Consider the following 12,132-nt stretch of genomic DNA (forward strand, 5'->3'; position numbering starts at 1 on the left):
TTAATAATCTTAAACGTTTTAACAGAAAACGACGCAGCAAAAACATCGCATCGAAGTTGTTATCAACCTATCCAAAGGCTTCAATACAGCCCTGTTCAGCAATCGAAACATTCGCGATACCTGTCCTGTCGCTCTATCTCTACACGATATGTTTGTACATGTAGATCATGAGCATCAACTCACACACACACCCAAATACATTGGCAAATATTACAACAGTACGCACGAACGAAAAGAAAAAAAGCAACCTGACCCCCATATCATCCCTTGCCGTATTGGGGTGTTTCATCTTATCGTCTTATCTTATCTCAATGTTGCCAAGAATCGGTCCAAACCGAGCGTTACTGAGCCCTTTCGAGGACGGGTGCCATTGCAGTCACCAGCGCTCGGACAAGTTACAAGTGAAAAAACGCGTTTCTTCAGTTTGTAGGGCGAATTCACTTCAGCAAATTTAAGGTGTTAAACACGCGTGCAGGAGTTTGAAAATCGTGTGAAGTTTCGCATCAAAAAAGTGTCGTGTGCGTGGGTTTCATTTTCGTGAACAATTAAACAGACGGCAAGATGGCACGCGGCGAAGGCAAAGGTGAAAGTGTGGCCAGATTGTCAAACCAAATCGCCTGCATCAAGTACACGCTGTTTTGCTTCAACATTGTAGCATGGGTAAGTGAGCATTGAATGCATATATCTATCGGGCCAGCAGGCAAATGGGAAATTTATTAAAAAGTTCGGTGAAGATCGTGTGATACGAAATTCGTCTGGTAGTGAAATCATTGGTGAGATCATTGGAATTCGTGGAACGGATGCCCATGCTAAAGCTCAAGAATTCGCCCCGTTTATCGAGTGAATCACGCATCGTAATGGCAACATATCAGTTCGCTAGTAGTGTGCGTAAGTGGTGGTAATTACGGGGCTGTGTTAGTGTACATTATCGTTATCAGCGTTGCGTAGTTATCGCAATGAGCGAGTCTTCCGTGATAAGCGCGATGGTGAAATGGAAAGGCACATCGCTTAGGGTTTTGAGTTCGCTGCATAGTGTACATTCAACAAATGTACGCATTGTATCTATTTAAGTGTTATTAGATCGGTAATACTTTAAATAATTATTTTTTTTATTTAAGCCAGAGTTAATAGTCTACATTTGAGAAACATTGACTTTTTCATGTCCCCTCATCAAAATTTCATTAATTTAATTAAATTACACTCGTATTGAAGACAACTGTCTCACTACCCATTTTAATTTTCCTTAGAATATTCAATAAACCTCTCATGTACAGTTCCTGTTGTACATCTGGTTAAATCGATCCCGTTCTTTACTGCTTCCATATCGTTGTGTTTTGGTTCAATCAAGTGCACTTCAATTTACTAAAGAAGAATAGTGCTTTTTTATACGTTCCTTATCCGTACCATACACTGACGGGAGTTTTACGATGGAAATCGATCTCCATGGTACTGCCATGCACTTTATATCGTGATTCACCTTACCGTACGACCCGTTTCCAATCTTTAACCATCGTGATTGGATTGGAACTGAGGGCCATGAGCCGTGTGTCAGAGTTTGTTATGCATTTTGGGATAGTTCTTTTCTCTTCCCATCCTTTCTTATCTACCTTATGGAACGGTATTGTTTCTATCAAGCTTTGAAAAAGGGGGGGGGGGGGGGGGGGGGAAAGAAAGTGCAACGATAACATTGGAGAAATGTAAGCTTTCTCCTCGGAAATCTATAACGAAATGTCGGGTGTAATTTAGCAACGTGAACCAAAGAACAAGCACTCCTGCTCCTGGCATTCAACCTCGGAGGAAAATTGCTCGGACAAAATGGTTTCCCTTCATTTTCCCGTCTCTTGGGTAGATTCCGATTTCATGTGAGTTAATTTGCATGCTTTAGTTCGGTGCACTTTATTGTGCCACAGTAGCCCTTTCTCGACATGAGGAAATACTGAAGAAAATGAAAAAAGTGGCCAGAACTTTGAATGTTTTTGATGTAAATGGATGTTTTACATTCACTTTTTATTAAGTTTTTGCAAGGAATTTAAAAAACACGTATATAAAACTGTTTTTCTTTGTAAATCGAAACAGTCAACAGATCAATATTGTTATTTTTTTCGTTTAAAATAACGCTTTACGTATCATAAAAAAATGTGTTTGGAACGAAGTGGATTCATTTCTGCTGTGATGTACCATTTCAGTATTAAAACGAACAAAACTCATAAAACACTAGCTTAAACCAGTGTTAAAGAACGTCACAAACACATCAGACAGCAAGCCAGTGCATTAAACAAATATTGAATCACATTGTGCCATTAGGAAGGCTTTCGTGGGAATCAACTAGATTCCAGCATGTCGAATGGTTTCCTCAAACTTCACCTGCAAACCACCCCCTCAGGCAACCACAACAATTCCCATACACACTTTGAGAGGATTAAAAAACCAGCAACTCACAACACGGATATAAAATTGCCGAATTTATGATGAAAACCATAAAAATTTCCCTTTTCTTCTCGACGCTCCTGACGGGAATGGGAACGAAACGGAACGCACCCACGCACACACGGACACAATTTCACCCAAAAGAGACTTCTGAAGTCTGAAAAACAGTGAAACGTAGGGAAATAAATATTTCCTTTCCACGTGGCGTGGCCCACGGTGGAACTCGAAACGAAGGGAAGCCAACCAATGGCAACAGAAAGCAGGAGGATAATTCATCCTTTTCACCAATGCTCCCACCACCAGCTACGGTCGAATACCCGGGAGTCGTTGGCAAATTTCGACAATCCGCAGAAAAGACAGACAAATCGTTCAACAACAACAACGCAAACCGATGAAGAGCGAGAGAGAGAGAGAAAGGCAAGAAAGTGGAGTGAAGGTGGTGAAGGATTTTTTGGAATCCCAAATATGTTGGCCTCCCCAAAATGATGGAGTGTGCCTCAAAGCTTACTGGCGGACACGAGGGCATAAAGTTGGCGCACGAAGAGTTTGAAGAAGGAGAACTCGATTTTATTGCGTGTCGGTAGCAGGGTAGTAAACATAAAATTTACCATACCTTCACGCCTCGGTTTCTTATTGGTGGTTGAAAGTTGTACACTTCCGCCTCAGTTCTACAAGGAACGTGTGCAGACATTTGAAGAAAAAGAATCATTAGTTAATTGTGTTTTTTTCTTGGGAGTTTCGTTACTACAACGCCTGAAAAAAGCCATAAAAATTGAACATAAACATTTTACATGAAAAGATGTCATTAGTTTAATAACTTTAACTAGTTTTTTTAAATACTTTTAATTGTTTCTTAAGAAGTAATTTGAGGATAAGAAACAAAAACAGAGATAAGAAGAGAAACATTATAGCAAGAATTTTTTAAAATAAATTTTCCACCACTGATTCTGAATCATTCAATAGCATTAAAGTTCATGTTGTGCTTCTCAATTTCCACCTTTTCTTTGTACCATTTCAATGCGATTTGCAATAAGTCGGAATTCTTTTTCGAAGCTTCTTTTCCCAGGTTTTCCTCTTCAACCGACGTATTGATTTCACATTTGCAATCCCGTACTTTGGCAGTAGTTTGGTTGCTTTCAGCATAATTAAAGAACAAAATCTGCATCTCGACAAAACGGAACGGAAGGTGGAATCATGATGAGAAGATGTTGGAAATATTCGTACAAATTGATTTCTCTTTGTGCTCCGGAGGTCAACGATTGTTGGCCATCGTTCGGATCCTACGCTTGCTGCACGAATGATGATGGTAATGAGCAAAGTGCCGCCATACCAGTAACCGTTTTGTAAAGGTTCTCCACCATGGACTACGGTCACCACTGTTGGCTATCGGTGATGGTTTTCATTTTCAAACAAATCGAAAGAAAAACCGAAACCTGCTCGGTACATTACCCACCCTATAATCTATTACGTACCGTAGAACGTTCCCAGGAACTTAGCAAGCAAAGTGTACGAAGCAATAACTTGAAGCCACGAAAGATTGGGGTGGACAATTCTTTGCAAAAAAAAGAAGAAACTTCATCCCGCTTGTGTCCGGTAACACTGGACGGACAGGGTTCTAGAGGGTGGCACAAAGAGAACAAATTAATATTAATTAGAGTGAACAAGTGAAGTGACAGTGCTTGCGGGACAGTGACTTCGGTGGTTCCGGATTCTTCAAACGGAAACGGATGGGTTTGTCGTAAGACACTCACCACCTCCAAGTACTCGGCACCCGTCAGTTGCTGCGTATCGTTGTGGCGAAGGGCCGAAGGGTAATTTTGTGCTCATTAAGCGTAGAAGTTGAGAGAATTGTAGCGAGATTTAACGTACAGTCTATCTGTTTTCTTTAATTTGCATCCAATGGTCACCAGTAGCGGACAATTATGCGAGGAATAAATTAATCTTGTAGTTAATGTTTGTTCAAACGACAGACGGTGGATAATTTGAAAGTGAGATATTTTTTCCATTTGATTTTTCATTCTGAAAAAAAAACTGCAAGGAAATCTTTTCTTTCCAGTGTTTACAGGTGAATGTCTTAAAGTTTTTTAATATTTTTATTTCATACATAAATTGTGATGCTGTACAATAAAATCCTGATAAATCGTTTTGATAAATAACTGAAACCAAAATGACAAAATAATATATAATATAGCAAGATCAAAATAAGAACTTTATAAGAAGAAGAATGGAAATAAATATCAAATAATATTATATTGTTATATTTAACAAAGATTAACAATACTACATTAGCAGGTACATTTTCGATAAAAGAAATACAAATGATGAAATATTGCATACTTTTAGGCGTTTGAACCTGTTTTAAAAACTTCCATGATGATTTTAAAGAAAAACAAATCTTTGAGAGGAATACATTCAATTCCTAATGTGTGTTTTTTAAATATGTTTTTAATTATTTTTAATTCTATTACAACAATTTTAAAAATTACAATAAATATCTTCATTCCCCAAAGCTCACCCTACCAACATAGTTTCTTAAGGATTTAATACGGTGATAAGAAAAATAAGCGTGAAAACTGTCTGCTGCCAAAATCTTTTGACGTGTTAAAAAGTGAGAAAAATTCACACCAAAAAAATCTTATCCGATTGAAACATTAAGATCATCTTCACGAATGATCGAATCGAACGAACGCTTTGGCTCACAACACCGAACGGGCGATGGATGTTTTTTTTTTTTGCTTGCTATCGCCCGGTTGCCAACTCGAATGGACTTCCTTTAACAACTTCCCCAAACAACACGGGTACGGTTTCGCTGACACAAGCATCTCGCAGTTGATAGCGCTTCATTCACGCAAACATAACGGTTGAGGTCAGGCGAACAAAAAAAAAAAAAACAGGAGGAAAAAGTAAAGCATAGTTCCGCGAGCCGTGTTTCCATCAACCTTACCGACCATTCCTGTGTTTGCTGTATCGTGTTTTTATCTGTCCATTTTACGACCCGTACAACTGTTCCCGGAACGGGTACCACTCTGGTGCCCGAAATAAAGTGCAAAGTGTACAGCCGATTTTCCCACCATTCTTAACCGTGCTGCTCCCAAGGAGTGGGAAAATGGTGCGAAAAGAAATAAAAAAAAGGAAACACTACAAAAGTGCTGGCAAAGTTTCTGCAACAGTGCGGGAAAACTTGTGTGGTGTGTATGTGTATGGGTGTATGTATGTGAAAAGTCAGAAAGGAAGGAAAACCCGAAACAGAAACTAGCATGAAGTGAAATCACAACCCAACACAGACGAGTGCAAACTGAAACAAGCAAGCGCATCTTCTATTGTATTTTTTTTCCTCCAACGTTTTACTTCCTTCTTTTCTTCTCTTTCGTGTGTTTTGTTTTATTTTTCCTCTTCTGCTTGTTCTCTAAATTTAGTTGTGCTCCATTTTGGACCTGGTTTTTGTTATATTACATTTATAGCTTCATGTTCTATCGCCAGTTGTATTTTCATACACTTCACGCTCACACACACACACACACACACACACTCTTGCCTTGTCTTTTCCAGCGCTTTTTGATGCTTGGTCTTTTTTTGTTGTTGTTGCAGCCACCATTTTTAACCACTGGGCTCAATTTCAGAATCGGAAACTTTCTGATTTTTTCACACCACCACCTTTCTTGACCCAGTTACCCCAATAATGCTTCTTCCCAAACTCAGACGCTTCTTTCGTTCTGAGTTTCCTTTTTTTCTAACCCCTCCTTAGCGAAGTCCCGATCTCTGCAACGGTTTTATATGGTGTGAAAATTTATCATTCCTACGTGATCTTCGTTTGTTTTCGGTACGGGAGCGTTTCGCGGAAGAGTTTTTCCGTCTCTCTCGCCATACTTGCGGCCTAGGTGCAGTTAACTTTAGCGTACCCAACGGCAGGAACACCGAAATGAGGCAAAGAATGGTGCCGCTCGTGCAACAGTGCACTTGTGCTGTGTTTATGTTTTATTTCTTTTGCTTATGTTCCACCCAATCCGTTTCACACGAGATCGAGGGAAAATGGCAAGCGGCGGCCGCAAAAAAGGCAATCGGTAATGTGCCCTTCGCTACATAAACTTGTGGCCGTCACGGTTTCGGTGTTATGTTTCCGTGGCTGGTGAAGTTTTAATTCAATAAACTTTAAAGTCAATCTTTTTTTTTTCCCGCAGCCTCAAGTCAAGTTCCAAGTTGTGTTTCTTTTCATATTGTGCAGGCAAAAAAGAGGGCAAACAGAACAAACATAGACGACTATTGAAGATAGCAATAATGTCAGAAATAATCTGAACCGATACACATTGGCATTGTGGAAAGCAGCATAAGGAAGTCTCCTCCCGGGTAATAGCGGGTAATATACTCCTTTTTGGTTGCTATTTTTCATTTTAAATACTTACTCTCTCCTCCATCCGCTCGTAAACAGACTATTTTTCATCATTTTCCTAGCTGATACATATCTTACCGAAGCTTTGCAAGTTTTGCTGGCAAAGGCAAATCCAATTACAACCAGTCGAAAGCAATTAATTTGAAGGAAAGCTCCCGGGGAACAGCCACGTGCACCCTCTAACTGTCCGGACGGACAAAAGCTCATCATTCAACCTCGGGAAAGGAATCCCTTGCACGAAAGCATGTGTGTGGGTGTTTGCGGGAGTAACGTATTAACGGAAACTCGACACAAATATGAATATTTGTGTGAAGAAATTTGTCAAATCTAGCCTTTCCTCCACCGGAACGGAGCGGCGAGTGGAGTTAAAATATTTAATAAATGTCTCCCTAGCGTTTTCCCTGGGAATAATGGTGTCCTAGTCTCCGGTTTCGGTTGGTTCATTCCTATCATATTAACATGGAAGTAAACCAAACAGTGTAAACTGAGACTACTTTCACAAAGAAGGATATGAGCGAAGCGGCAAAGTGGAATTTCCCTTCTTTTTTCTGGGGCTGACCGTTCACAAGCTTCGGTATGTGTGATTGCCCATCGTACACATACACACACTGTGGCCGGAATATGGTATCCATATTCCAGGTTTTTGGCTGTTGGCTGGTGTTTTCTACCCTTTTAATCCGGGAAGGATTGAAAATATTTCATAACGAAGACATTCCTTCCTTGATACCATTTCCTTTCGGTGAATGAAGACAAATAGTGTTTGACATAGGTTTTTAGCATTTTATTAGAGCAAATTCCTTTCTAAAGTGATAAAAATAGCCTTCTCTTGGTTTTTGAATTTGAAATGAAGTTTTGTTAGTTTTGGTGCCGAAACCAGGAATTTACTGGTGATAATTGTTTTTTTTTTTTAATTTTCAGTTTGAGAAAAAACACTCGTTATGCTTGACACTTGGAATTCTGCAAACATAAATATAAATTTTATAGACTTCTAAAGAGTTTAAGAGAAGTTTTAAGTTTTAAGAGAAGCTTCATATAAAATTACAATTGAAAAAAACATACACTTTAGTATACATACACTTAGAATATTAAAATATTAAAACACCCTTTTCATAGTCTAAAATAATTACAAATGTCAAATAATTGTATAGCAATAAAGAAAGTTAATACTATAAATTTCGTTCAATTAGGCACTTGTAATAAATTTTAAACAATTGAAAAATAAAAAAACTTAAAATGACTATTTTTTATTAAAACAATGAAATCAAGTAGAAGTCCTTGTAACAAACGAATAAATGCATGAATTAAATTGAAATTCGTCATGACTAACACATTTGCTGCTATGCTGGCAATTTAATCAGAAAGGAATTATTCATCCTTCAACTTCAAAATATATTTTCAAATAGAGATCAAGACAAAATAAAAAAAAAACTTTATAGAAAAAGGAATACTTCCTTTAGATCAATTTCAAGGAATTCAAATTTAGAAACCATTCCAGTTGTAAAGCATATTATAAACGTCCGTGCCGTTCCTAAAAGAGCGGCTTAAAATGTAACCTTTAACAAGTCGTTCGTTTGGTCGTCACGATACTGCCATCCTGTGGGAAATTTTATTTTTACCTCCTTGTTTCCCACGACCACCACATCAGGGCAGGTTTCGGTTAATACCCCCCCAGGCAAAACTCAAATACACAGACACATGCATGCACAAGTCAGTCACACAGAACGGTAACGCCAAACGGTTTGCGTTCCAGCAAACAAAAAAAAAACCTCCTCTCCCTAGTGACGGCGGTTGGAAAAAGGATACTAATGAGATTATTCCATTAGGAAGTTGCTGAAATTGTGCGCCGTTGACGTTGAAGGGAATTTAATGAGTGAACGAGCGCGGTGCGCATTTTTACTAACCATTATCCAAAACGAGAGCCGACGAAGAAAAAAAAACATTACATGTAGGGTAATAAGGTGTGTTTGAGGATGCTGTTCGTTGAACGGCTCTCAACGAGAAGCGTGGGAGATTTTCGGCATCCCTTTCTACCGTACAGTTCCAGCACAGGCGGTGGAAGAAAGCGTGAAAGTTAAGGAAGAATTTTAATTTCCCATCAAACGGTGTAGAGACCGGGAACGGGAAAGCGTTGAAAATGGTTGCGTACGCCATTTGCTTATCGGTTTCGTCGCGTGTGTGACAATTTCAACAATCAAGCCTTAAAAGCCGTACACTCTTCACGTGTGCTCGGTATGCAGCTCACGTCGCAAACATGTGTCTCGTGCCTGTGCCTGGTCACACACATGGCTGTGTGGAAGGCCGAAGGGAAAGATGACAGGGTATTTATGATTTATAATTCATACGCAAATGAGTGTCCCCGGTGTGTCCTGATTTGCTACCCTGCCCTTTCTCCACGGCTATTTGTTGCTTCGTTACTACGCAGTTTGGTGGCGCTGTTAAAATGTCGCCGCTCAAAAAAGTAGATCGTGTGAATATATTCGCCCGTACACCGTACACCGTCTCGTGAATCCGTAGGGATTGAATTAACAGCACTTAAAACGAGACTCGTGTCGTGAAAGTAACGCGAAAAAAAATCCAAAGCAACAAAGCGAAAAAAGTTTAGTTCTCGCTTGTGGGAGACAACCATTTTTTTTTCGTTGTACCCCTTGTCGTCACTCGCCACTTGACCGCAATGTTAGAATTGAGTGTTGGCAGATTTTTGCACATGCTTGGTGGAGTTGCTTTTGTTTTCCCATTTACGACGCTTTTTTTTAGTCCATTCGGGATTCGGGATGTTATCTGTAATTGAAGCACTCAGTAGCAAAAAAAAGCGTTGCAAATGTTATGTAAAACCGCTCGTTTCCAAAAATAAAGTAAAAAAACAAAGCTTCATTGAACGGTCGAGTGTAAAGGGAATATTTACGCTTAAATGAACCTATCGAAAGAAAAGCGCTCTGCTACGATGAACCCGCCCGACCCAGGGAAAAGCTTGAGTAATTGAAAGCCATTCTATTTAGTTTCGATGGGCCAAATTAGGAGAACTTCATTGCTATCCCTGGCTCGATTGCATGGAGTTGCAAAATTTGTGCGAGTTTATGGTGCACTTAGGCAGATTAAACCACAATCCGATTTGCCGAGAAAAACCATCGCATTTAATCGCAAATAGAATTTTCCCCCGAAAAATCAGCTTGCTTTTTGTTGCACATTGGAGCAACAACTCGTTGTAGCTCTAACTTTGGCGTTGGAGGTTGGTGTGTTTCGAAAGCAATCTAAACTAAACTTAATTTCGGTACTAATCCCCATTGCTAAGCGCTGTGGTGTAAAACTGGATGGAATCATCAAGAAAATTCAATTTAATTAAAATGTCTCATTTTTGCATAACTTACCATACGGTACGCAATTAAGCAACTGTCGAGCAACGTAAACATCGAATGCGAATAAAATTGCACCCATCTACCGCAAAAGGAATCAACCCATATTGTTACGCGTTTTGGTAAATTACTAGCAAATAGGAACTAATTTTCTTCCTTACATCATTAACGCTCGAAAGGCTTCAGTCACACACACACGTCATCAATAGTTTGAATGTGTAGCAGAGCTATAAGTATGGGCTGGGTGAGAAATTTATTCACTCTCGCACAATACGTCAGCTAAATTGAATCTGATGGCTTCGTATGGGTAGAGGGTTGTAATGACTTTGTTGGTGTTGGGACTTTGTCGCGAAGTTGGCGTCATAAGGCTTCCAATTTCCAATGAAAAGGTCTACATTTTCTCGTTAAATGTTGTTTAAACGTTTGAATCAATTAAAGGTACACCTTTGCAAAAGGTGAGCCATTGTGGGGTAAACTTGACAATGTTTTCACGCGATGTTTTATTTTAAATATATTTTTGTCTAGAATATTATGCGGTTTTACAATGATGTGATTTTAAGTTAGTCTCCGGATATCAGAAATTTTTATTTATTTAAAGTTCTATTAGTGTTAATCAAAATCGTCTTATATACGAAGTGGGTTGGGTTTACAAAGAACATTTAAGGATTGCTTCATTCCTTCATTCATTCACAGTATTGTTGTTTCCAACAATGTGGATGACATAGTATACAAACAAACGGAGAATAAGAGTTCTCTTACTTGAACTAATGTTACTTTAAAGAAGGAGGGAAAGGAACTATAGGGAATTGTCTAGAAATTTCATGCAGCAGTTTGCTCCAAGGGTGAGATACCCTAGGACACTTTGTGTTCCAGAGTTTCTACCTGGGATGGTACAGAGCAGGTCGAAATCGCTCAATCCGCTGCTTTTCATCAACAAACAGTACAAATCAGACCTCTGGATTGACGACAAATGGTGGTTTTTCATGATCTTCTACAACTCCTAGTTGATCGCCAATGTACGCAAGGTGCGCAATAGCTCTTACTCTGTAGGGTTCCAGTTTAAGACTGTTTATTCGATTGTCAATTTGATTACATAGTTTTTTGGAATTCATTATAGTTCATTATAGCAAGTTCAAACAGTGACTCCACAGCTACTTTTGCATCCGGAAGTCTCTCAATCAAAATCTATCCAAGGGTTTTGGTAGTGATGCTGTTCTGGATGCAGAAAGTTGCCAAATACTGAACGGACGGCAAAGGTTTAATTGTGTGAATAATATTAGATGATATCTTTGTCCCCAAATAGAGAAGAAATTATTCTCGTTTACATTATTAAAATAAAATTTTAAGTATAAATACTAGCCTGAACGGAAAACATGCTTTAAATCATAAAACCGATATTGATATCCAGACAATCGTTTTATTCTTGACCGTATTTACACGAACCTTAGCCGTTAAATATTCCCCTGTAGAACCGTATTATCAAAAGGCATGAAATTTCGTGACCAATATTTTTATTCCTTATCGAAGTATCGACACGTACCATAAAGGATTGTAGAATCAAAGATGAGTAAAAGAAGTACCGCACACTAAACCGTGAAGAAAAAAAAATGTCAGCTGCTACTTTCCCAACCCTTAAATGCCTCAGCACACAAAAAGGGGGTATTGAAAAAAAATTCGCTGGTAAAACTAAATGGAGCATGGGATTTTTTATTTTACTTCCCAATGCCAGCACATTTTTACGACCGACGACGACTATTAATGCCAAGCGGAGAAAAAACCTACGCACCTTTGGAAAATGGAAAGAAAAGGCGAAATACCCACCCCATCGGCGAACCCCCTGTCGGCAGCTGTTGAACGCATCTTCCACGGTTTAGGGGCGCGCGCGTGGACGGACGCAGACGAATTGCTGATGGTTGAGATCCATCAAGTCGATTGGTGCCTCGCAACAAGTCGCATAAATGGCCGATC

At 39.2% G+C, this 12,132-nt stretch overlaps 1 protein-coding gene across 1 annotated transcript in view; it reads left to right on the forward strand.

The window, feature by feature from the left end:
- Positions 1-148: 148 nt before the first annotated feature.
- Positions 149-12,132, forward strand: part of LOC125767082 (tetraspanin-2A) — a 71,409-nt gene continuing 59,425 nt past the window's right edge. Inside the window, exon 1 of the mRNA XM_049433334.1 lies at positions 149-660. Coding sequence (XP_049289291.1) covers positions 562-660 — 99 coding nt within the window. The 5' untranslated portion in view covers positions 149-561. The remainder of the gene's footprint in view (positions 661-12,132) is intronic.

This window comes from Anopheles funestus, chromosome 3RL (assembly GCF_943734845.2).
Source record: "Anopheles funestus chromosome 3RL, idAnoFuneDA-416_04, whole genome shotgun sequence".
Lineage (NCBI taxonomy): Eukaryota > Metazoa > Arthropoda > Insecta > Diptera > Culicidae > Anopheles > Anopheles funestus.